General features: G+C 54.4%; 1 protein-coding gene across 16 annotated transcripts; it reads right to left on the reverse strand.

Annotated features, from left to right (window-relative positions):
* Window positions 1-2,180: 2,180 nt before the first annotated feature.
* Window positions 2,181-24,355, reverse strand: LOC114014883 (uncharacterized). 16 transcript variants are annotated; one of them, XM_055716367.1, is made up of 7 exons: window positions 20,936-24,355; window positions 8,034-8,357; window positions 7,273-7,341; window positions 5,778-5,818; window positions 5,421-5,698; window positions 4,332-4,581; window positions 2,181-4,194 (listed from the first exon to the last, which is right to left on the reverse strand). In XM_055716367.1, the coding sequence occupies exons 2-7, from the start codon at window positions 8,211-8,213 to the stop codon at window positions 4,167-4,169; spliced, it is 846 nt and encodes a 281-aa protein (XP_055572342.1). In that variant the 5' UTR covers window positions 8,214-8,357; window positions 20,936-24,355; the 3' UTR covers window positions 2,181-4,166. The 16 variants fall into 16 exon arrangements, 1 of the variants encoding a protein (XP_055572342.1); XR_008733188.1 differs by lacking the exon at window positions 8,034-8,357 and having other exon boundaries at window positions 5,421-5,818; window positions 20,936-24,354; XR_008733190.1 differs by lacking the exons at window positions 5,421-5,698; window positions 8,034-8,357 and having other exon boundaries at window positions 20,936-24,344.
* Between the last annotated feature and the right edge of the window lie 2,156 nt (window positions 24,356-26,511).

Here is a 26,511-nt window from a genome sequence, read left to right on the forward strand (position 1 = left end):
CTCGTGCCTGGGTGACTTGCCAGCGGGGCACACTGCCTCCGGCTGCCAGCACGCCCTGCTGCCATCTCGCTGCCATGTGCTTCCCCAGCCCCATCGCCCGCCCGCCTGGCTGAGCTCACCGCAATTTGGGAACGGGATCATTTTCAAACATTTCAAGCCACCTTCGGCTTCCTGGTGAGGGAAGAAAAGTCAAGTCTCAGGAAGGTTTTGCAGCATGCTCAGATGTTAATTGCTTTCCCCCTGCATCCCTAAGAAACGCACGTGTTGTCTTTTCCACTTCCCAGCAGGGAAAACGGAAGATGGAACAGCTGAGCCTTGCCCTGCCGAAGGAGGCTGCTGGCTGGGGTGGGACTGACCGGCCTCCACAAGGTGCTGGGGTTCGAGTCACCTTGCAAGAAGCCTTACGGTAAGGAGAAAAAGTCACTTACAGCTTTGGCTCTCACTTTGTCCCCAAAGTCTATGCAATGTCCTGGCCATTTATAGAAACTAATGAACCATGTCATCTGAATATGGAGCAGCTGCAAGGAGAATTGGGGCAGTGATGATGATTAAAGGTAGCGTCCAGATGGGAACGCAGTGGGAGAGCTCAGCTCTGCTCCTTTACGAGAGCAAAGTGTGCTGGTGCCGCGGCGCGGTGCCACTTGGCAGAGGTGGCCCGTCCTGCCAGGAGGCAGCGCTCTGGCCGTGCTGCCTTGGCAGGGCAGGCAGGGATGCTGGGGGTCGCTGGCCGCCTTGGCAGCAGCTGGGGAGCGGGGCTGGCTGGGACACGTGCTGGGGCGGCACCTGGCCTCGGGGTGGATGGTGCCCCTGGGACAGGACGTGCCCAGATGTGGGGGCGATGACGGAGGGCACAGCGGTGGCCAAGTCTCTGCCTGGGCTCTCATTGCTGCTCGGCATCCCTTGGCAGTCCTGTGGGAAATCCCACCAGCCCCTCTTTCCCCAGGCTCTTGCCGTCAGGGTTTGGGGGGTTCTATCACTCGGACAAAGTCAGAAGCCTGTGGGGGAGCACGAACCCGGGATGCACGGCCAGCTGCCCTGGCCAAGTGTCTACCCACTGTCACCGTGGTGCGTACCAAGACCGCTCTCCATTTTCCTTCTGGCAGTTCTGTGCCTCTGCCTGGGGCTCCCGTGTGCACAGGTGCTGCTCCCACCCTTCCCCTTGGCTGAGGAGCGATTCCTGACCTCGCTTTTCGAGACGAGGTGGAGGGGGAATAAAGACACATAAGGCTGGTCCAGACTGAATGGAAGGGAGGGAAGATGAGTTAAGCTTCATTTATGTTATTTATAATTTTATGTGTTATATATACATATATGTTACATATGTGTATATATATGTATGCTATTAATATTATAATGTTACATTTGTGTATGTTATAATAATAATAATTTATTACATTATTAATTCATGTTATTACTGAGGTGCTGCTGTTTACCATGGTAGCATTCATGACTTGGGCCAACAGCGAGGTCTCGGGGGTGGCACCATCACTGCGAGGTGGGATCTTCCGCTTCTCTCTGTGTTTGGAGTTTCTCACACCGGGAAGCTGAGATGGGACCAGCATCCCACCGCTGCTTAAGGACTCATCTTTGGATGGCAACCAAACCTTGCTGCGGCTGCGGCAGAGCAGCGTGACCGGCGCCGCAGTACGTGTGTTCTGTGGTCATGCCACCGTCTTGCCTGCCTTCCCCTCAGGGGAGGCTTCTTGGGGAATGATCAATACATCGAAAAATACTGTTGCACAAATGCCAAGGTAAGTCATTTTATGTTGCTAAATAGTCGGTTCCAGTCAATGAAGTTTGGGGTTTTTTTTAGTTTCTGAGAATGACGCGGTAGCCACTGGAGTGATGTCAGCAGCGTTCCCGCCCGCTGTAACAGCCCAGACCTCAGCAGGGGATGGCCGGGCGGCGCTGAGCTGCTGTCTCTGCTGGGCTGGCAATGTACCCAGAGCGTTACAAATGAAAATTTCCAAACATGAAGGCAGCACCGAGGGAGAGGAAAATTCCCCTCCAGCAACGTACTCTGCTATTGTCTGGGCAGCGTAGAACGAAAGCAAAAAGGATTTCAAGACCAGCTTTCGGCTGCCCGTTGAGGCTCTGGTTATAAAACGCAGCCCGAACGCACCATGCCTGAGCCAACCCCTCCCCCTGCCCAAACCTTAAGCCAAAGGATTTAAACAAGCTCTTATGTAATGTGGTTTTAGTGTTTCCAGTAGAAATAGGTGTTCTAAATATAAATGATTTGCAGATAAAATAGGCTTATATAAAATGCTTTTAAGTTTATATAACCCTATATTGGCATTGCACCTGACCCCTCCATCAGCCATCAGCCCAGTGGCGCGGGGGGGGGATGTGTGTGGTGCTGGCTGTGCCCACTGGCGGGGACATGGCTCGGGACTGCGCTGGCAGCTGCTGTCACCTACTGACCCCCATCCTGTCCCCAACCCACCAGCCCATGCATGGTGCTGCTGGAAGAGATGTGGTGTTCCCGTCAGGGTGGGCCCCGGCGCGGTGGAGACCCCAGTTTCTAGCCCCGGTGACCATCCGGACTCAGCAGCTGGACACCCCAGTTACTGTCCCTTGGGGTCAGTACATATTTTTATATACAGACATTATATGTGTGTGTGTATATATATTATTATAGATATACACACATATATGTATATATATTATTATGTATATATATTATATATGTGTGTGTATATACATATTAGATATGTATAGCTATAGGTATATAAGTCACCTGCTTTGGCCTTTCAGGCAAAGAAAGTTGTTTTGAACATTGCGAGCTGGAATTCTCCTTTATTCCACTGTGCATATGTATGTGCACATATATGCATGTATTACACACACATATATATATATGACATAGTAAAAGAGCCGCCTGCCTCCAGCTTAGGGCTTGCAGCGTGGCCTCAGGCTGTGGGCTGTTCCCAAGCCGTGGCCACAAGCCGGGCCAGCGGCCAGGCACAGCTTGCTGTCACAGCGAGGCCACCTGAACACCTCAGGCTCTTAAGCGAAATCCCTCCTCCACCACAGCGCGTGACAGCAAAGGGTGAGCCCTCCTCTTCGATGCCTCTGCTCCATGGCCAGCTTCATCAGAATTGCAGGTGATCAAAGCCGCCGTGCTGCTCATCAGGCTCAGTGACAGTGGCCCCTTGATAAGGGTGGCAGCAATTAACTTAGAAATTCTGTGCACCTTCTGCACAGAAAACAATGGTTGGTGCATTGCAGCCCCTACGTATGGGAAAGAAGCTGAGTCAAATCTTGCGCAACAGCCTTCAGTGCATCACACCAACCACTGGCTTTTAGGGGAAGGACTGATTACGTAGATTTAGCTCCTGACACGTGTACAACACATGCATAGAATTATGTATAAATATATAGATATTCATAGATAGGCATCACAAGAGCAAGACACATGTGCACTTTTTGCACACAGAGAGACACAGACACAGAGGGAGACGCACACATTTTCTGCGCACACACACACACACAGACGCAAGAGGCAGATGCACATTTTTTGCACAGACACACAGACACGAGAGGGAGACACGAGCACATGTTTTTGCACGCACACACAGAGCCAAGAGGGAAGGCGGTCCTGGTCCAGGTCCACCACAGTTACTAAGGGCACAGCAGCCTGCGCTATAATCCCAGCAAACAGTACTACTTGTGATGCACAATGTGATGACAGAGCAATAGCAGCACAGTATCAGCTCGACACTGCAAAATGTTGCAGAGAGTAAGACAAGGATCCATCACCAACTGCCACCTCTCCACCGTCAAGGCCCACTCTTCAGCTGGGAGCCCCATTGCAGCCAAAACCAGGAGTCTCTCCGTAACTGGGAAAATACCTATGTGGTGCAACCACCCATAGGCTACTGGCCCAGTCCCAGAGCTTGCCCATCTTTTTACTCAGTAAAAACCACAAGTAGTTTACACACCTAGCCCACGCACACCTTTAGGCTCAGGCTAAGTGCAGGCGTGCACTATCTTATGGTCCATAAGGTTCGCACATGCCGGGGATGTTGGCCGGACACCTGCACGTGGTGGAGTTGCCATCAGGACGGAGCTGCACACAGTAGGGATTGTCTGGCAGGTCCTGCTCACATCTTGCTTGTTCAGGGGGCTCAGGACAACCACCACCTGCTCCTTACAGCAGTCCTTCAGCTCCCTGTCCAAGTTAGGCGATCCCTAATTAAAGACAAAGGCTTTTTCATAAACAGTAATCCAGAGCACGCCAGTGGTGCCGGCTCAGAGAGGGAGGGCAAGCCCTCCAGAACAACCCCTCTCCTTGCCAGCACAGCTGCCTTGGTGCGGCTGGGCCATACCTGCACTCCGGGCGGCCGAGACACCCCTGTGCTTGGTGCAGCTCTGTGCTCCGGGCGGCTCGGCGCGTCGTCGCTTTCCTCCTGTGCCGCCCTGGGCTGGCACGGGCAGGCCGGGTGCTGCTGCAGCAGGCGAAGCTCCAGGGCACGGACAGGGCACTGGGCACGTGTGGTGTTTTCCTTCGCGAGGGAGGGAAGAAGGTAGAGCAACACAAGCCGCTGCTGTGAGGGTGGACCTGGAATCCCCTGCAAGCTGTAATGCCACTGTGTTGGTACGGAAATATTCCCAGAGCGACCAAGGGAGAGAGTTGTGACAGGAGGAGTAAATACACTCCTGTCTTTAACCAGGGCCAGATAATACACCGAAAGCAAGGCAGGAGCAAAACTCGGTCTCCTCTTTGTGCAGCGCAGCGCCGGCTCCCGGGCAAGGCAGCAAAGCGTGACCACGGAGGACCCTGGGTGCTGGCTGCTGTGCCCGTTCCCGCGTGCTGCGGCAGCCAGGAAGGTACCGCAGCCCTTCTGCCAAACACTGGGGCTGGAGAACGGGGTAAAAGAGTCCCCACAGGTGCACAGAGAGCTGCAAACCTGTTACAGCCCCTGGGGCTCCTTAGGGGCGCTTTGAACTCAGCAACAAAACCAGTTACATTACACATATAACATTATGTATACATAGATATATAATATAATGCTATATTTTATATGTACTATACTTCATATTAAATATACATGTAGATATGCATGCATATATAAACAAGTTTGTATAATATATACCTATATGTATATAGACATGTTAGATATGTATAGCTATAGGTATATGTATATATACACGTACGTTTAATGTCTGTATATAAAAATATATACATATTCTATACATATATAGAATAGATTCTACATACATACACATGCTAGATGTATACATTACATATATTTCAATAGTTATTTTATATAGAGATGTATATGTCTCTATATACATAGATGCATGTGTACCTAAAACATATACACACGCATGAGGTGTCTATCTATGTGTGTGTGTACACAGACATATACGCACACAGGCACACACAGACACAGCCCCCCCAAAGGGAAGCCCACCTTGCGCAGCGCACTCGCTGTCTGCGAGCAGGCGACCCAGGCGGCGGCAGGAGGCTCTTGCGCTGCCAGGGCTCTTTCGGGAGCTCAGTGGCGATGTGTCACCCCGGGCCCTCGCACGGACAGCCGTTCCCGGCACCTGGACCCCGCACAAACCCGTGTTTTCCCCAAGGACGCTTCCCTCCCCGGCAGTGTGAAGGCAGGCAGGACCCGCGGTGTGTTCAGTACCGCGCTCGGGCGATGTGCCGCAGAGCCCCACGGGGATGGTGGCTGCGTTGGTCCTGCAGAACCAAGGGAATGGTGTATTTCCCCACCTCGCAGCCCTGGCCGCTCAGTGACCCGGCACACAGCGGTACACACCTGGTTTCTCTTCCAGAGGCAGCAGTCACTTTCCTCCAGGGCTTTTGAAAGAATAAGGTAAAAAGGCAGCATGAAGAGTTGCGCTTGCAAACACTTGGCAAGCTTTTCCCCTACTGGGATTTGTACTTAAAATTCATTAAGGAAACAAAATATTGGTTACAGTGATTGGCCCACAAAAACTAAACTGTCACTAAAAACCTTCACCTTCCACCCCTTCCCCTGATACTATTTTGCTGCAGTTCCGAGAAGATGGTTATTGATGTGCCACTTTTCCAGTAAGTATGAGAATAAATAATACTAAGGAAACTGCTAGAAGAATTTTGCCTGTTTCTCCTGCTTTGGAGCTGGGTGATAGGGCACTCGACATGAAGGTGTACATAAGACTATGAGCCATGCTCATTAAAACTTCAGCCAACTTAAGCAGCAGCCCTAGGTAAGCCCCGCTCCGTGTGGCTTGGCACCGTGTCTTGGGGCACCTCAGCTGGCCACCCTGTGGGTGCTGCTGGGTGACAGCTCTGCTTACTTACCACGCTTTTCTTCCTGTGCTGCATTAGCTTCCCTTTTTAATACCGTGCTCCTTCCCAGCACCTTTCTATTCCATACCCCTGAACTTAAAAAACCAAAAAGGTACCTATTTGCCGCAGAAAAGCAGGGTGCTGGAGGGAGCGCAGCGTGCAGCAGCAACTGTAGGCCTGGTTTAAGGGCTTCTGTTAACAGCCTGCATTAAGCATGCATGAAACCAAGCCAGGCAGGGCAAAAACTCCGCTGAGCTGCAGTCGGAAAGATGCCATCCTCCCCTGGGCACAACTGGTGTCGTCACACTCCCTGCCTTCCTCCCTGCTGATGGCAGAGGGGATTGTCCAAACGGCACAGGAAAGTGACCACCTTCCCCGCCCCCGCACGGCAGGGACCCCAGAAGCCCCCCAGGGGGTGGAGAGGGAGGTGTGCGGTGCCCTGCCTGCACCTGGGTTTGAGCCCACCAGCCCTGTGACTGCAGCCACCTGTGCTGCCCATGCCCGTGTCCACCTCGAGCTGCTGCTTCCACAGCCACCTCCACAACTCAGCTGTGAGCCCGGAGCTGGGGGAGCATCACAACCTGCAGGTGCACGCAGGCAGGGACCTCCTTCCTCCTTGAAACTCCTAAATGAAACTGTAAATGGGAAATCCCATGTCCCCAGGTACCGCATCTCCCTTTCTAGGGAAGGTCTCTTGCAATCTCTAACATGCGTGGCATGAAATCACCAAATGCCCTGCACATTTCCCACATTTCTGTTACTTTCCCACAGAGTTAACTCGTCAGTGCTGGTCTCCCCACCCACACCCATACATATAAGTATATAGACACATTACATATGTATAGATGTATGTGTATATACATAAATACATGTTCATATACACATATGTGTGTGTGTGTATAAAATGTATATGTATACATAGCATACACACACACATGTGTACATCTATAAAATGATATATTTATATATGTATATCTCACCTTTGCAGTACTTGCATCCAGGTAGGAAGCACAAAGCCAGTGGCTAAATTCTGGTTTTAATGTCCAAAACTGCAGATGAAAAAAGAAGTCATTTTACCAGCAAACACATTCAGGAGAGCCTTTTTGCAAGCACAAGCTGAGCAGCTGCTCGGTGACCAGGTAGCAAGAGGACTGTAGTCATGTTGCTGTGGAGGGTGCTGTTAAATTCATGCTCATGGAAAGCTGACAGCACCATTTCTGAGCCAGCTAGCTAGACATCTCGGTGGAGAGTAAGGCAGCTGAAAACAGAGGTGACCCTGGCTAGGGGAGTAAAGCCCATTTGTTTTGCAAGAGGCGTAGCATGCACGCTTCTGTTAAAGTAAGAGCATAAAGCACCGAGAACAACCATTGGAAATTTAGCAGCATCTGATTTTCAGTGCTGAAAACACACCAGCCTGCTCTGGCAACGTGGGACAATTTTAGGAGCTGAAAGACAAACGATGAAACAGAGGCACACCTCGTGCTTTGTACCTGGTGTGGCGTGGAGCTGGCCACCACGCTGTCACACTTGGCAGGCTGGCTGGCAGCCGCTGCCACCCAGGTTCACCCGAAATCCCAGCACCCCCAGCTCAGGAGCGATGCATGCAGGTGATGGGGCCTCGCTTTGCAGGCAGGATGGTCCCTTGCTGACCAGACAGCACCGCTTACCCTCGCCCAGCTCAGCCCATGTTGCCACCAGCAGCTCCCAGCACAGTGCCTGTGCTGCGGGACCCCAGCCTTACCTGCTGATCCAAGTTGGCTGGGTAGCAGCAATATAAACAGGTGAAAAATGAAAACAGCAACAACCTCAGCTTGTTTTCCCGCACAAAACAGTGACTGGCTGCTTTGGTGGTTTCTCCTGACTGATGAGACGGGTGCTCCACGCTGTCTGGAGCAGACCCTGTACTGCCTGCCAGGAGCATCAGCACCAGCAGGGCTCCAAGGGCTTGGCCCTTTGCCAGCCATGGGGGCACCTGGCGCTGGACCTGTACCCACAGCAGGAGCCGGCGTTCCAGACGGGGCTGTATTCATGGGCCTCCTTCACCTCCTCTTCTTTGAGGCTATACCTAAGGAATTCAGATTTAAATTAATCCTTTGGCACCATCGGGTTCAGGACTTCCACCCTGAAGGCTAATGAGCTGCATTAAGATTAATTCCCATCAAGGAGAATACCAACGTCTTTGCTCCTCAGTGCTCGTTCAGCCCCTCCCGCCATTGCTGTCGCAGTGCCGTGGCTCACGCTGCTCAGGCTCAGGAGGCTCATGGCCACTGTACCCGATGGAGCTGGACTCACGCTGAGCAAGAGGAAGGGCCAGATGGCAGCAGGAGGCATCTCCCGACCTCAGTTTCCCTGTGGTTCTGATATCGAAAGCCATCTCGTGGAAATAACAGCAAACTGAAAACTACCCAGGGTAGATGGAGCTTCTGTCTTCTGCTGTTTTTTGGTGAAGAACATGGTCACAAAGAGCGCTTCCCTCTGTACCTAGCTTAGCAGGAACAAAAGCAACAGGGAAAATGCATAAGCAAAGAGTAATTTTCTAGTAAAGTCTTTGGCATGGATGAAAAACTGTGACTTGTAGGGCTTTTGCTTGGGCTGTCTCATCTCTCTGGCTGAAGTCCACAGGAGCTGTAAGCCCAGCCATGCACACCACAGACCACAGAGCGAGAAGCACCCAAAATTCATGGCTACTTTTGAAATAGCAGCTGCATGAAAGCAGCTTTAAAAGAAATAAAGACACAAACCTACAAGATGCTCAGGCATCACCCAGCTGAACCAAAACCCTCCATCTGCCTCTTGAACTCTGGGAAGGCTGCCCCGGGATGTGGGTGCAGATTTGTGCCTGAACTTGGCACCTCTCAGCCACCTCAGCCAGGCAATTTAAACTCCTTGGTAATCTCCGAACTGTCAGGGTTAACGATCAGATGCAACTTTGATGCTGCTGAACTTGTGAACCAGGATGTGTTGGGAAAGGCCGAGGCACGGAAAGGTTAGCCCTTTCTCAGGAGCAGAGCGTTAGCTGAAGCGATGGGAAGGGGTTGCATTTGACAGAGGTTTTGCTAATGCGGGGGTGATGCCACGGCCCCACATATCCCCAGCAGCCCCCCTGCTTCAAGGAGCTCAAGCAGCTTTTTCCTCTTTGGTCTCTCCATGCTCGTACAGTGCTGTAAAATCAGCAGGAGACATAAATCCATGGCTGCTGTGTTATGCTCTGTGAGGTCCAGGGTCTTTTTTTAGTTTGTTTCTGTGCAGATGAGTTCAAACGCAATTATTTATTACAACTATTCTGCAAAGTATGGCTCTCCTCACCCGGCAGCTACTCACCCAAACCAACCTCAGCCACCACCCAAACCAATCTCAGCCACCGCCTTGTGACCCACCGGGACACAGGCGGAGGGTGCCCTGCCTCGGCCGGCCTGGGACTCCAGGCTGGGAGGTGGCAAGCGAGGGGCAGCTCTACCAGCCCTGCTCCGAGCCACCCGCCCGTGCCCGTGGCCACCCCGGCGGGTGCTCCAGCCTAACGCCGCTCTCACAAGCGGAGCAACTGCCCGAGCGGTGCGGGGCGCTCCGGGTGCGGGAAGCACCCGCCTAAGCTGAGCTGCTGTACCGAACCCCGCACCGCCCGCCCGCGCCCCGCGGGCTGTCCCGCAGCGTGGGGCATCCCCCCGCCCGCCCAGCCCCGCGGGGCTCTGCTGCTCCCCCCAAACTCGGCCACGGCCGGCCGGGCGCGGGGACCCCGGCGACTGTGCAGCGCCCCCCGGCCCCCGCGCCGCTCCAACCCCGCGCCTGGGCGGGCGGGGCGGGGCACGCCTTGGCCCCGCCCACCGCCCCCTCACCCCGCTTCTGCCGGCGCACAGTGCCCCCAAGCGGGCGGCAGCGGGACTGCACCGCACAGCCAGCAGGCGGGGGCGCGGACAGCCCTGCAGCCTGCGCAGCCCCCGTGGCGCACACCCGCCTTTAAGGCTTAAAGACGGCAATTTATATATACATCTATCTATGTAAAATTACATGCACATACATGCACAAGTAAATTGAACACATTTATGCATTATATGCATCATATACATATATGTGTGTGTATTTATATATGTATATGAGTGTATATACATGCATATGTATATAATTTATATACATATATACACGTGTTTATGTATATACGTATATATGCATACGTATATATGTATATACACACATGTTTGTGCGTATATATATGTTTGTATATATGTGTGTATGGGTATATGTACATACACACACCTTTTTTTGTGCATATATATATGTATGTGCATATACACGTAGATGTATATAAGTATATATACAGGTGTTTGTGCATATATACGTATATACATATACGTATATATACACCTATATATGTATATAGACACGTGTTTGTGCGTATATACGTATATGTATACATATGTCTATACACACACGTATATAAATTCTGTGCGCAGGTGCATATAAACTGCCCCCACGCGCCGCCCACGCCGCCACCGCCCCCTGCCCGCATGGTAGCCGGTGGGAGCGGCTCAGCTGCACCGCGCCGTCACCGCCGCGGGGGGGCGCTGTCCTACAATGGCCACACACGCCGCGGGGGGGCGCTGCGCCGCGACACCGCGAAACGGAGAGGGGCGGGGGCGGAGAGAAAGACAGGGAGGGAGGGACGGGCAGGGAGGGAGGCAGGGATGGAGGTAGGGGCAGGGAGGAGACGGGGCAGGGAGGAGGCAGGGGCAAGAAGGAGGCAGGGATGGAGGCAGGGGCAGGGAGGGAGGCAGGGGCAGCGGCCGCAGCCTGCAGGAAGCCGCCCTGCCGGGGAGCCCGACCCCGAGGGGCCGGTTCCCAGCCCAGCGCGGGCAGCGCCCCCGGAGCCGCGGGGTGGGGAGCCCTGCAGTGCCATCTCCCCCGCCGCCTGGCTGGCTGTGTGACACCCAACACAACGCTCTCCTCGTCAGCTGGTCCCTGGTGTCGCCAAGAAGGCAGCTGCCAGAGGTGAGTGGTGGGGATGGAAGTACCAGTCTCGACGATTAGCCCGGTGTTCGTTCGCTGAGAAACACTAATTGTGCCAGGGCGGCGCTGGTTTGTTCCTGCCCTGTGCCGTGTGTGTCCCCACGCACCTAGACGAAAGGCTCAAAGACCCCCAGCTGGGGCAGGAGGGTGAAGCTTGGCTTTGCCAAGACCAGCCCCCCGGAAGCCCCCCGCTGCCCCCCCAAAAGCACCCTGCTGCAGCTTGCAAACCCAGGCGGGCTCCGTCCTGCCGGGCAAAGCGAAAATGCCAGCCTGGCCCACCTGCACAGGTAGTGCCAAAGGCACCCAGGTGAAGCACTAAAAGCCTTCAGAAAATTAACTCCCCGCCAGTGGATAAGAAGCTTTTTGAATCTGCAAAAAGGAAAAGGTGCAAAACTAAGAATTTGGGAGGGAGTGGGACTATCCGAGCCTCTGCCCAGCACCATGACCTGGGCTGGAGTCAGGCAGGACACCCACCTGGAGGTCTCCTGCTACAGCAAGGTAAGCCTTTAAAGTTCAGCTTCCCTTCACCTGTCATAATAAAACATGTGCAGTACAAAGTGCAGCAGAACATCATGACTAGCCATCAGCAATTGCACTTCCTACGGCCAGCCTCCAACAATACCAGCTTTCCGTCGTTATCTCCTGTCTGGAAAGTCTAAAGACTCCCCTGTGAAGGGTCTCACCTCTTTCAGAAGCAGAAGGTCCCTGTACCCCATGTGAAACACATCCCACCATCAGGCTTTAGCACTTCAAAAAATTTCAGGTCATCTGCACAATATTGAACTTTTATGGAGTAAAGGGAGGGGAAATTTTTCCCTTACCTTTTGCTTTTGGCAGTACCAAAGCACTTTCATGTCCTGACTGTCAGGGTTACCCGATTACTGCAGGGTCACTTGATTGCTACACGATCCCAGTATATGGCACAGCACTTGAAGGAGGGGAGACCCTCGCAGAGCCCCCGCCAGTGGCTCACCTGGGAGGGCTCTGGTGCTGGCAGGGGCTGAGCTCCAGCTTGGCTCGCTTACAGGCCAAAAGCAATCATGCCATAAGCTCTAGTGACAGAAACCTGCAGCGCTCCCCAGTATTTTGCACGTGCCACCCACCACACCGCAGCCCAGCAGCACACAAACTGGGCTGCTGCAGGGACTGGTGCTGGTACGGTGTGCAGTGCTGCTGGTTCATGTCCTCCACACAGGTCAAATAGCCTCCAGGACTTGTAATAATTATTAAACGCATTGCTTTAACCAGCAGCTTTGCTCCTGGGAAATATCCAGAGCCTCCTAGATTGACTGCCTGCCGGACCTGCTCATTCAGCTGCACCGCTGTCCTGTTGCAGAGATGAAGGCTGGGACACAAGGAGCTATCGGGACACAAGGAGCTATTGGGGTGGAAGGAGCTATTGGGGTGGAAGGAGCTATCGGGATGGAAGGAGCTATCAGGGTGACACACGGGTGCTGGCAGTGGGGAGATAGGGGGTGCCCAGCTCGCCTCACCCCAGCAGGACAGGGTGACCCTGTGGGAGTGCTGCTCGCTCGATGGGGTGGAGTGGGGAGGCTGGGATGGGCTTCACCCTCAGCTCCGTCCGTGCCTTGGCTCAGGAGGACTTCAGTGGCAGCACGGACCCTCTGCTCAGGAGCAGCCCAGCACAGGCTCCCTGGCACCTTCAGCTTGACTGCAGCCCATCGGCATACGGGAAGGCCACAGCAGCTCTCGGCAAAAAGCCATGTCACCGTCACGGCCAGTAGCTAAGGCAGCGGGTACCCTGGCTGCAACGGTTACCAACTGCTCCCACAGGCCAAGGAGTCTGTGACAACAGCCCAAAATCCCAGCACAGCAAACTGGAGTATCTCTGAGCAGCGCCCATGGGAGCGCTCAGCACACTGGGCACGCTGGAGCCATGGTGCGGAGCTGTGCCGCTCTCGCTCTGATCAGAAGAGGACGAGGTTGGTTTTTGCAATTTGCGATAACAGCATTTTGCAAGCACGATGAGAATGTGTGGTAAACCCCAGGCAAACTGGGGCAGGCTGCGCACACAAGCCGCGCAGCCAGGTCTTTTAGCAGAGTCAGGCTAAGGGCTTTAACCCCGCCGTGCCTGCACCCTGCGCCCCTGCAGCGTGACCCTGCGCCCCTGCAGCATGAGACCACCACTGCCACCCCCTGCCCCTGCCCCGCTTCCTATGGAGCCTGTGCCCGGCTTCTGGCTCTGCTGCCTCGGAGCTGGCCCGGAGGTGGTCCCGTGGGGGCACAGCTGCGGGTGAAACCCCACAGCCAAGCCAGCAGGGCAGCAAGCCCTGGGGGAGCAGGGTGCTGAGCACAGCAAAGCCAAGGGCACCCTCACCAGCCTGGGAAGAGCCGCACTAACGGCTGCCCAAAGGCTTGCAGCGGGTGAGTGGGACAGTAGACAAAAATCAATTTGCTTTGCCAGAGCGTCCTTACTGTGAACTGGTTTGTAATAATAAAATCATTACAGCGGGGCATTACGGCTCATTCGTCCCATTGGTTTGCTTTGCTCAGAAGAACCCGACATTGAAGTATCCTTCACATCCACTTGCTTTGCTCCTAGAATGCACGTTGTAGCCAGACAAATCAAGGACATCTGCACTGGCACGGGGAGCGACCATGTGTCCTGCCCTCACTCCAGCTGCTCAAGGACCCATCCGAAAGAAAACCAAGATGCTGGTATTTTGAAAGCGTAAACAGGATGATGCTAGAGGCAAGTCACCACGACCCAGAGCCCAGGCACATGCTGATTAATCCAGTTCCCCTCCCTTAAACAGTTTATGTCTGCTAATCAAGGAAGGTTCGCAGAGAGCAAACGTGGTCAAGTGGCTCGCTGTGGTGCTGATACAGGACGCTTACAAATTCATCACACCTCTTACTCGCTATTGCCTTTTGACTGAGAACCAGAATAATGCAAAAGGTAATCGAGCACATCATAACTGTGGCTAAACCTGGCTAGCTCACAGGCCTGAAAACCAGGTCTAAGTCATGAACCAGCATCAAGTAGACATTTTGTCAGCAAAGAATTTTTTTCCTGCCTCTTCAAAATTTCACATTTTTAATCAATGACCTGGACAAACCCACCATAATTAACACAGAATCCAGGTCCCAGCTCCAGAGCTGGGCACATTGGGCACACAGCAAATGTTTTGCTGCTGACAAATATAAAAATCACAGCTAAAGCTGACAGACAGACTCAGGGAAGGGATGGGATGGTTGGACCAGCACAGGGGGGGCACAACGGACCCTCATGGAACTGACAGGGCTCATCCATCCAATTTACAGAAAAGGCCCCTAGTGGGAGCAACCCCAGTAAGGCCCAGTATGAGTGCTGCTGGGGTGGCACACCCCATTCTGGTGTCCACAACCCCTCCCCAGCAGAGAGCTTCAGCAAGTGGAATGGGTGTGGGGCACAGGAGCTTCTCCACTGCTGGGGGTGAGATGTGCAGTGCAGGCAAGACCCCTGAGCCAGCAGGTCTGCTCTGTGTCACCAGCCCTCGTGCTACATCCCCACCTGCCAGCGAGCCCGCGCGGCCGCACGGGGGAATCCTTGTGCTCTGGGGGCAATGCGGCAGATAACACGCAGCTACTTCGGATGGACAACTCCAGGTGGCACAGGCAGAAAGACACCCCAAAAAAGAGCCACAGAGTTTGTAAAATCTTTTATGGCAAGACCAGTCAGGCACAAACTGAATGTTAAAGGAAACGCTGTGCTTGAGGGATCTTTTTTATGATTGCTCAAACTTTCCAAAGTCCATTGTGAGGTTATTAGAGGTTCCTCTCACAAGTGAGAAGCCATAAACATGAACAAAAGCAGAGCAAAAGCTACCTTGAAACCACTGCTGCGTCCACAAGAAAGTCTCTTGCCTGCAGGGTGTCCATGGGCCCACAACAAACACACCAGAAATGCCCTTTGGTGGGACACAGCTGAGCCATGCTGGCCCAGGCAGCTGGACACCGGAGGCATGGGCTGCTGGAGCCTGCTGCTCTCGTGCGTTATTTTTGCTGGTTATTTGTTAAATCAACTTTGAGACTTGAGTCCTCAAAACAGCTTCAGTTATCCCAGAGGAGAAAGGAGGCGAGAAAACTCAGTCGCTGCCTAAGCAAGGCACTGGCAGCTCTGGGCATCCTTTCCTTCTCTTTGTGACAAATAAGGGTGACCAACGATGGCTGAGAAACTTGTGCTGTTGCCTAGTCTCAAGCTTCAGATATAAATACTCTTGGACTTATTTTTGTTTGGTGGTTATCTCCTTAAGGAGTCTCTAGGGCACTTTGGAGGTTTCAGATAAGATTATGTCCAATGACGAAGGGAGGAAAGAGTTCATCTCTCAGTATCTTTTTGGACAAACAATCTGAGGCAAACAAGGTTTAGCAAGCTTGTAGGGTTTAGGGTCCCACTCACTCACCCTGATGCTGTAAACCCGAAACGCAGCCCAGCCTGCTTTCTGCTGTGGCGGTCTCCTATCATCCCGAACCCCTCACTCCTGTCAGCCAAACCCACCAGCCACCCTTTTTATTGCAACCTGCCCATGAAACGTGAGAGGGATGGTGTGGTTTCTTCACCTCTTGTGCTGCCCTTTGGAGCTGTGAGCAGCCATCGGCTGCCTCGCACCCCAGCCGGTGCCAGCTGTACCCCGTGGGGCCCTTCTGTCCCCAGCACAGACGGCGCAAACCCCTCGTGCCTCCTCTGTGACCCTTGTGCTTGGTGAAACCCCAGCGCAGCTGCTCGACGGCAGCCTGGGGAACGGGCCCAGCTCTCTCCTGAGAGGAGACATCTCCCGCAGAACAGCCGCCGTTCCCGGCATCCCCCTTTATTTGCCTTGCTGCCGCCCCAGCCCACGCCATGCACCTGGCGCCACCCTGGCTGCAAGTGAAAAAGAAGGTAAAATTCCTGCGCCCACACCACAAGATCTTTTTATAGCCAAGGGGATGAGGTTTTGCACTCTCTTCCTAATTTCCACTTAGGGAGTAAACAGGAAAACCAACCTGGCCTGGTAGCTAATTTGGGAGCACAGTGTGTTGCTCCATGTGCCTCCCTGGGATGCTTCCCGCCCTCTTCTGCTGTGCCAGGGCAGCAGGATGGCACCGGGGCCAACACCCTGTGTCCCCAGAGTGTCCCCAAAGGGAGACAACAGCCCTCGGCCGCTCCTGGGCAGGGACGGACACCCCGCTGGGACTGTCACCAGTGACACCCAGAGCCAGCACTGGGCATGTGGGGACGTATGGCCTCTGTGCTAACGGCGGGCAAAGTGAAGGGTGAGTGTGAGCCCTGCACTGCAGCCATTCACAGCGTGGACATTTCCACCTTCTTTGCCGCTGGGAATGTTTTCTCACACCTTTCGCCTTAGGGCGGTGCACCCTGACTGTTGGGACCTCTGCCCCAGCACGGGGGGCCTGGGGGGGCTGCGGTGGTCAGGCTGGGGGGGCGTGAGGACACAGGCTGAGCTCCATGCACGCAGCTCCCCCATCTCCTTGATACACTCAGAGCATCTCTACAGCTCCCACCAGAGACGGGCTGGGAGCCAGCGCCTGCAAGCGAGCTGCAGATGGCCTTACACCTCCCTGCGCGGGCCGAAGGGGTTTGTGCGCCCTGGCACCCACCCAGGCGGAACGCATCCCATACCTGTAGACCTTCACTGGTGTTCCCATTAGGGGCACCACATACTGACTGCCCACAAAGAGGAAGCCAGGCTCCCCCAGGAACCCGAGTGTGGTGCCACCAGACGTCATCCTTCATTGACTCGCTTGGCCACGCGGCTGGGTGATGAGCTAGCCAGCATCTGCCCCACACATCACACACATGCACATCACCACTAGCTCTGAAATTCCTTCCCCTGCATCCATCCATCAAGAAGACGCTCAATATGAGTTATGCATCTTGCTCAACTTTATTAGTTTCTAACACTACTTATATAGAACCGATACACATGCGTATTCGTAAAGCAGAAATATAATCGGTTAGTAGTCTCTAAACACGGGCGGCTCTCACACCCCTAATTATCATGACTAAAATAAGCATTCTATCCATGTGGCTAATTGTGTTGCTGTGCTTCAGCCTTGTAGTTTGTTACTCCCTATTTTCCCATACCGGTCCCTATCTTTCTTGGCCCTGCACCTGCTTTCCCAGCAGCTGTAGCTTGTTACAGCCACGGCCGGTTGGCACAACATAATTACTTGGTCTCAGGATTCAAGAACAGCTCAAGGCTACCTTTCTTGTTAACTTCAGCACAGCAACTTCAGTACAATTCTGATTACAGGCCTATTCTAATACCAGGCCTGGATTGTGCAGATCTTCAGAGATTCTAAGGCCATGCTTCTGCAGCCATTCTTCTACACATCCACATGGAACAATGCCAAAGGAACCCCACATACTTACCAGTGTTCCCATCTCCTGCCCCAAGCCCCCCCTTCCCTGGCCACATGTACCCCCATGCAGCTGCCCGTGCCTCAGCACTCGCCACTCCAGGGGGGATGGATGCATGGCCCCAGGAGGGTCACCACTGTAACCGAATGGCTGCTCTTACAGCAAAGCATTGCCTCTCCAGTGATGCTGTCCAGGAGAACACACCTTTGCCTTTAGCAAGGGAAAGACGTTGGCGATGGCAAGAGAGAAAAAAACAAACAGTAGCACCGGCAACAAGTGGAACACAAAATGCAGTGAGTCTTCAGTCCCAAAGAGATGCAGCTAGTGTGAAAGCAGTGAGCCCAAAAGGAGCCTTGGTAGCAGCACGATGACTTTAGTCATAGTCACAAGGCTTAAACAGCCAGGAGGGGGAAGTTTTCTCAAATACTAAATAGGAAAGTTACATAACTGCTGCCCAGATCCTTCAAACAGGGCTTGATTTCCCCCTCCAAAATTAGGATGACTTCTCCTTGCGTCAGGTCCCAGCTGTGTCTGTGGCACAGAGTGACCCGGGGGGCTGCGGTCCCTGCCCATGGCTGCGGAAGGAGCATGCCCACCGCACCCCAGTTTGGCAGCCTCTGAGGAGTCCCACATGCTCAAGGGCGTGGCAAAGCATCTCAAAACCCATCACCTGCAAGGCTAATCCCAGCAGACAGCTTTGAAGCTCCTTGACTGAGAGCTCTCATGCCGGTAAGCGCCGGGCTGAGCCGGAGGGATGCCTGCTGCTGGCACTCTGCCACGCCGCCTCCCTGCGTGAGCCCTGGCAAGGTGCTGTGCGTGCCCTCGCCCCCCGGCCACCTGGCACAGCAGCAGGGAAGCTTCAAGAGGCTTTGTCAACAAGGCCATAGTAAGGGGTTAGGTCTGATTATTTTTGATCCCCTTCCAAAACGGACAGCGAAAGCAAAGGCAAACAGAGCCCAGACGCGGGTGCGAGGGCTCACTGCGTACAAATGGGGGCTTGTCCGGCACAAGGACACCCGTGAGGACAGTGCTGGTACCCCCGAGCAGCAGGAAACAGGCTCAATGCTGGAATTAAAAGGCCCCTCAGTTGGTGTTGCTCATTCCCAGGCACCGTTCGTGTGCTTGAATCACCAGCCTTCCCTTCAAATCATTAATCACTGCAAAATCAATAAAGGCCACATACGTTTTTCATGTATCAGCCATTAGTCTGACCTTGCGTCTATCTCTGTAGAGGGTATGAAATAAAAGCATTTCAGATCAAAGCAATCAGCGCTAAATCTACCCAGCACTAGCACCCGGTGGAGCCTGCTGATTTACAGCTGCTGAGCTCATAGCAAGGTTGTTTTGGTTCCCCGAGAGCCCTGGGCAGCTACAAAGCCCTCGTTGTCCTCCAGGGACACAAGCAGGCAGGAGGGGGCCGCTCTGAAAGGATGTTCTTTGGGGTTTGTTTATTTCCTTAAAAACAGGGATGGCTTTCTTGTCCAGGAGGAAGTGTCTACACCGCGCCGGGGGAGGAGCAGATGCATCTCCCTCCGCAGGCACTCCCAGTGGGGTGATGGCACCCCACTCCCAGTGGGGTGATGGCACCCGGAGCTGCCGTGCCCCCCTCCCGCAGCCCCTGCCCCGCCGCCTCCCACCACCCATGCTCTGCTGCGGCAGAGCAAACACATGCACAGCAAAACCCACGGGAGACACACCATCACCGGTGAGGGAGAGCAGAAGGACCAAAGCCACTCACCAGGGACAGGGCATGGCAAACCCAGCCCTCTGCGGCCCCCCGGGCTGCAAGCTGCAGCCCCCTCCAGCCGATGCCCCAGCCACTGGAGCCAGGCTGCCTATGTGTTTTTTTCTGAACGCATTTATTTCTTTTGGGACTAAGGTGCCAAGAGACAGGCAACGCTGCCAACCAATTACCAGCACTATTGATCACCTCCACATCCAGCTTTCTGGGTCAGGACTGCGCTAATTTTGTCAGGGGCAGGCAAAGGGCCAGCGAGCCGGGAAACCACAGTGCTCAGAGGTGCCCCTGCGGCACAGCTACAGCTCAGCCAGGTCCAGAAATCCCAAACTCCTTCCAAATGCCCACCAGTCAGAGGCAGGTACACCACTGCCGCCTGGCCCACTGACCACTTGCACACCAGCCCCCCCATTAGCCCACCACAGTGGCTCGTAACGATCTTTGACTAACGTCGCTGCAGAGGACACAGAGATATTTGCCACAGGAAAGAGGATAGTTTGCTTTTCAGAATAAAAAAACCAGTATTTCCACTTGCTAAGGGGAAAAACGGGAGGACAGGTTAGGACACTGCAAAGTGAAGCTCATGTAATAGCAGGAGACACACAGCTTGGACCTAAATACTTTCAAGACTTCTCAGAACCTGAAATCAGAAATAACCCTGCTTGCTAGAGACAGCTCTTTATCACAAGTTGCTTTGATTTTAATTTAATTTAATTAATTTTAACTTCAAACCATCTCCTGTTCATGCTTCCCCAGCTCTGAGCCTAGGGACCATACCAGCTCCCAGCCATCCAAAATCTCTGTCACAGATGCCGTCGTCCTGGCAAAGGTCAGCTGAGCCCCACAGGGTGGATCTCCTCCAGTCCTCCCTGCAAGTCCATCACCCAGCCATCCTCCCCGAAACATGGAAGTCTACCTTCCTACCACCGCCAAAACGCCACTCACCACCACACCACAGGCACCCGGCAGACACTCTCCCTTAGTGCCTCCCCTAGCTGGTGGGGTGTCTCTTTGCTGTGCCCCTCCGTCCCGCCTGCCTCCCTCCCCACTTGACACCAGTGTGCATTTCACTGGAAACACTTCCACGCTCAGCCTCTCTCGGCACCGAAATAGCTGTGGCCAGGCTGTGGCCGGGCATGCTGCTCTTGCAGGCAGCGCTTTTGTAACTCAGTTTGTGCTGGCTGCCTCCCTCCAGCGTGACATCCACCCCTTTATGTTCCTCCTTGCAGGCACTTATCTCCAGGGCAGCTACGGTGATTTTTCACCCTGTGTCAGGCTGACACACAGCGTGTCACATGCAGGTGCAGCCCCTTTGGCCTCGCCCGGAGCATCCCCCTTTCCATCATCCATCCCGGGGCCAGGGTCTAGCCACCCATGACCCTGCAGACCTGCAGCTCCCTCCCTAGACAAGCACAGCCAGAAGACCAGTAGGCTTCAGCCAGGATGATATGAGGCTTATACGCCTCCCTCCCAAAACACCACGAAATTTCTGAATGCTCCTGGGGCTCAGCCTCTGCGAAGCAGCCAGCTCCTCACTCACCGACAGCCCCCGGGAGGGAGCGCAGCCCTCAGCAGCGGCTCCATGCCATCAGCCTCCTCAAGTATTACGGGGCCTTTTAGTTTCAAAGGAAACCACAAGTGCCTTTCTGCTTCAGCCTCTCTTCTCACTCGCTCAGCTGTAGCTGCAGACACAGTCCTTGCCCTCCTGTGCCCCTCGGTCCTTGCCCTGAGCCTGGGCGTGCTGGGACCCCCCGGGGGAGCCATCAGTGTGTGACAGCACAGCACAGCACAGCACAGCACAGCACAGCAGGATGCACAGCAGGATGCACAGCACAGCAGGATGCACAGCACAGCACAGCAGGACGCCGGCACCGCGCCCACTCGCTCATCAGTGCTGGAGGTGAAGTACCGAGTCACTAAGAGATGTTGCCAGGCCAGTCATCCTGCATGTGGCTGCGGAGGGATGCCCAGCCTCGGCTCTTCACACAAATGTGAGTGCCCGGCAGACGTGCAGCCAGGGGCATCCCATGGCGATGGGGTTTTGGAAAGTATGGCCATGACCTGCTGCATCTTTCCAGCTCTGTGGAGTTGCTCCTGGCACTGGACAAACAGACGGACACATGCACACACTGCTGATCTCAGCCTGCCACTGCCAGAGCAATCCCGCTGCATGCACAAGGCAGGTTTGCTGCACGTATGCAAACCGCAGGCAGCAACCTCCTTATTCAAATTCGGTAGCCGGTGGTACACACCTCTCCGGCTCAGAAAATAAACAGCCCTGCCCGATTGCTTTGCCTCGGTCTCTCTTCAGTGAGAAATCCTCGCACACCAACGCTTTGGCAGCCTGAACGCCCATTTCCCACCAGCCTCCGTGTCAGCACCATGGTGGGTTGCTGGGGCTTTTTTGGTGCTTGATAGGCATCATCTCACAGAAGTAAACATGCCCAAGCCGCACTAGCAGAATTCCCCCAAGATTATAGGGGGGATTTTATTCAAGGGCAATTCTGGTTTAATCTTGCAGCTGTGCTTACTATAAACTTTTGGACTGGAGCATGTATCAAGTAACTCCACCTGCCTACCGGATTACACTGGGATATTGTTATTAAAAAATGTTACTTTGACATTTATAATCAAACATGCAAGTTTAATGCTGAAGGATGGCAGAGGGCCAGTGCTGAGCAGCCACCGGGGGAGGGGGAGGACAAGCTCCCCCTGCCCACGCTGGTGTGGGTCACCCCGGGCCAAGTGGCCCCTCCCCACCCCTGCCAGCACACAGGTGTCCGGACAGGGGACACCCGTGCGGCTGAAGACACCAGCCTCCATTGCTCTGCTGATGCCGATGCCATCCCTGCTCCAACGCTCCCCATCACCGCTGCGCTGGGCACCCGTGCTGCAGGCAGTCCCCTGCCCTGCCCCGGCAGCCAGCACAGCGCCCGGAGCAAGGCCAGCCAAGGGAGGGAAGGGAGCTGCTCTGTTCTCCCTTACGCTGCTTTTTCCTCTTTTCCTCTGCCTTTTAAAATTCCAGATGAGGAAAGTAAATATTGGAAGGTTATCCTTTGCATCGCATGATCAGATCACAAGTTAGCATGTGACTCGGGAGGGAAAAACAAGCCTTTCCAGCAGATGTCAACTCAGCGAGCAAGCTCTGCTGACTGCTGTACCTTGATGTCTCCTGCCAAAGTCAATTCTTGGTCCATCCTTGAGGTAAAGTACCTCATGATTCATCATAATCTTAGCCTAATTAAAGAAAACTCAGATGACTTTCATTTTGGCTTTGCCTGTTTAGCAACTCTGAGTGCAGTGCGTGCATAAGGGTAAACAGCAGCCCCCAGCCACTGTTTTGTAAACAGGCTCCAGCTCAGGAAGGGCCAGGGCAGGTTGGGAGCCCCCCTGTAAGCCATGGGGGGGGAGGGCACTGAGCAACCCCCCCCCAGCTGAGCAAAGGGATTGATCAAACAGGAGCCCAGGTAGCCACCCTGCCGGCCAACAGCCTGCAGAATGGCCTATACAGTACTCTGAAGGCTGGGGGGGCACGGGGAAGCGTCTCTCCGTAAGGGATGGTGTCCAGCGGGAAGAAGCTCGCTGCCTTCCCTCTGAGAGCACATTGGGCTTTGCCCGTTCCTAGAGGGCTGGTGCCCAGGGGCTGCCTGTGCCCTGGCCATTCCCACCTGGGTACCAGGCCCGTGCCCTGGTGTGGCTGGGCGAGCCGGTGATGCTGCATCTGGCTGCGGTGGCCCCGCCGTGACCGCTATCACATGATGGGTCAGCAGTTCGTGGGAAGTCACAGGCTGAAAGCTTGAAAAAAAAATAAAAACAAGTGACTTTAGCCAGCTCCTTCTCCACAGGAAATAAAAATTGGAGCTGAGCTTTAGCAATTTGGGTTGACCAGACTTATCTTGCCTGGGGCCCGGGGTGGGTTTGTCTCACCGAGCTCCTGACTGAGCTCCCAGCCATGAAACTTGGCAGGGAAAGGACTCGGAGAAGGGCAGGAGGAGCAGAGGTGGGCAGGTGGGGGGCAAAGCGGGTTGCTGTAGCTCTCCTGGAGCCCCACATCGGGATGACTCTGCATGGAGATGAAAGTCTCTCCCAAAGCCTCCCGTCCCCATGAGGCCAATGGGAAAGGCCAGCACAGCAAGCATTCCCACGGCCGCCATCCTCCTGCCCCGGCTCGGCTGGTGGAGCCGATCCCAGCGCACAGCACGCAGCACGGCACGGAGAGGCTTTTGCCCTTCCTTTGCCCAGGCTCCACAGACAATCGGGCAGCTATTTTTAAATGGGCTTTTTCTTTTCCCCTGCAGAGGTGCTTGAATGGCTTTCCCCTCGCACACGGAAGCGCGGGGAGAACGGACGTCGTTTCTCATTGTGATGGGAAAGGTTATCGGGTACAAAACAAAAGTGAAATCATCCGCTGGCATTCCTGGGACCAAAATAGCCGCCTGCACTCCAGCGCTGACGTTATCGCAGAGGAAGGAAGGCTCCGGATACAGGCAGTCCCGCTCCAAGGCTCACGGACCGATCCTGCAGCGAGCCAACACCCAGGCTGGCTGCGAGCAAAAGTGAAATGAGGCATCCTTGCCACGACAGATGAAAGGTAACTTGGAGGGTCAGGTCCCGAAGTTGCAATCACTCCCAAACAGCCACCGAGCCTCACACGAGCATCGCTCCAGCGACAGCCTGGCAAAAGAGCTCATCTGTCTCGTGTTAATGTTCAGGGCTAGAGACCTCCTGGGGACAGTAGGGGTGTGGGGAGAGCCGTGACAGATGGTCATGCCTAACAGGGGGATCTGTGTGCTGCTGGCCCCCGCTCCCGGCAGCCTGCCCACCCATTCGGCTCTGACCCGCTCCCCAGCAGCAGAGCTGGGGCTGCACAGGGTCATGGTGAACTGCAAAGACATGGCTGGGCTCTCAGCCCACTAAAAGCATCATTGCTATTGGACTTATCTGGGGGGGGGGGTGCGTGTTGTGTTGGTTGGCCTTTTTCTTTCTCTTGCACAAACGGATTAAATCCAAGAAACGGCATCACTGCAAAGCCAGGCACATTGAGCAGGCCTGTGCCAACAAAGCCACTTAGGTGTTTCTCAGCTGAAATTTGTCAGAAAACACTGAAAGCAGAGCTTGCTGCCAGCCCGCAGGCCTGTGAGCTCCAGGAGGACTCTGGTGAGGGGGTGCCCAGCATCACCTCGAGCCAGCAGCATGTCCCCATACAACTAAAGCGCTGTACCCTCTGGTCCCCTCCTTGCCTCATGCTCCTTTTGCAGCCCCTCCGGTCAGGTCCTCTGCAAGAAATAGCAAAGGAGCACCCAGCTCCAGGGCATCCCTGCTGCCAGCTGCTTCCCAGGAATCTCCAACACCTCCTGCTACAGGAAACATGACCACTGGAAAGTCTTTGTTTCAATTTCTCTTCTCAAGGCAGGAGTGTGCAGATGCAGAGCAGAGCCCCAGCCTGGTTGTCCCTGTCCCTGGGGTGGTCCTCGTGGGAACCATTTCTAGCAGCACTCAGAGGAGAGGAGCCGGGGAGGGGGGGACCACAGGAAGGTTTCAACACCCCAGACCAGTGGCTGCTCACAGTCCTGCTTCCCGTCTGCAACTAAGAAAAAAACCTGGGGAAGGGCTGCAGGGCCAGGCTGGGAGGGCTGCAGGGTGCTTTGCAGATGAAGAAGGCAGGGGCACCCAAAAGATTCTGTGGAGCCCTGTGCCGATGGAGTGGCTGGCAGGTGGCACACCAGAGCTACAGCACTGGCCTGGGTGTGGGGAGAGCAGGATCTGGGGAACCCTTGGGTGCTGAGCAGCCTTCTGCGATGCCCTCAGCATTTCCCAGCCTGGAAGAGGAGCTCAGGTACTGGGCATCTGGGCTGAGGAGGTAAACCTCCCGCAAAGCAGGGACTGCACTGCATGAATGTCTCCCCATGAGACACTTGCCAGGGTGAGCTGTGGTACTGCTGAAGCTGAGAACCAAGGAACATCAGAACCGGGGGCAAATTTTACTTCCCTCAAACACACAGTAAAACATCAAAATCGTCCAAGGCATTTTCAAAATCAGCCGACTGCTCCACTGCCTGCCAAACCCAGATTGTTTTCAGAGACTGAAGACTCTTCTTCATTTGAATTGCAGTAATGAACTAATACTGTAAGTGCCTCCAGCTGCCAGCAGCTGGCTCAGACTTAATTGCACCCAGGAGCTGCAGAGCAGCCCAGCCCAGCCCTGCAGCAGGAGCAGCCCACAGGCACCGCAAATGTCCATTCGTGGAGCAGCCAGCAGGTCAGGGAACATGAACCAGAGCTGCCCACATCGCTCCGGCTGGGATGGCAGCACAGCCAGCACGGCCTCGGCACGGCTTTCCTGGCTTTGTTGATGGGCACAGCTTTATCACTGTTAAAACACCGTTTGTTTGTTGCTGTGACTTCCCCCCCTTCTTAAATGTCAACTTGAAAAGAAAAATTTGGGAAAGGTCACTTACCAGAGAGACTGGCACAACTCCAGTCGCTTGGATAAACACGTGTAGGGTCAGTTGCTGCAAGACGGGATTTTAAACCAGTTATTTACCTGGTTGAACAAGAGTTGTGTTTCTGCAGGAGGGTGAGACTTTATGCACCTTATGGGAGGCAATCAATCTCCTTAACACCCACCTATCCGCCCCCAGGATCATTAACCCTTTGGGACACCCAGGCAGAGAAGATGCTTCATTCAGGGTGCCCAGTTCCCTGTTCTAAGGGAATAGATGCTGTGGATTGCTGCTCCCCAACAGCCCCACCGGCCCCCTCCCCCGGGCACCTGCTGGGGCTGCTCTGCACCCCTGCATGGCACCAGGCTGGTCATGCTTGGGTCTTCAAGCCAGTCGAGTCACTAATGCTTGGCTGGAAGCAACGAGACCCCATTGGCGACGAGCAGCATTCCACGACCATAGATGTGTGCAGGGTGGATCCAGAGGCCGGTGTGTCAGGTCCCATTCTTACCAGTGGCATAAGAAGAGACTTGCTGCTCTCCTCAGCTTCCCCACGTGGACAAAAAGGATAACTGGGACATCCCGTTGATAAAATGATGCCTGTTTAAAAGCCTGGCAGAATGGGATGTGGGTTTCACTACGCCCAGCTAAGGTGGGGGACGGGAAGGCGAGA

The sequence above is a fragment of the Falco cherrug genome, chromosome 7 (genome assembly GCF_023634085.1).
Source record: "Falco cherrug isolate bFalChe1 chromosome 7, bFalChe1.pri, whole genome shotgun sequence".
NCBI classification, from domain to species: domain Eukaryota; kingdom Metazoa; phylum Chordata; class Aves; order Falconiformes; family Falconidae; genus Falco; species Falco cherrug.

Coding starts and splice junctions, on each gene's coding strand:
- LOC114014883 (XM_055716367.1), bottom strand. CDS start 8,213: ATGCTCCTGGCAGGCAGTACAGGGTCTGCTCCAGACAGCGTGGAGCAC. Junction 7,342..8,033: donor CAGCCAACTTGGATCAGCAG/GTAAGGCTGGGG, acceptor TTTCATCTGCAG/TTTTGGACATTAAAACCAGA. Junction 4,195..4,331: donor CTCGGCCGCCCGGAGTGCAG/GTATGGCCCAGC, acceptor GTCTTTAATTAG/GGATCGCCTAACTTGGACAG.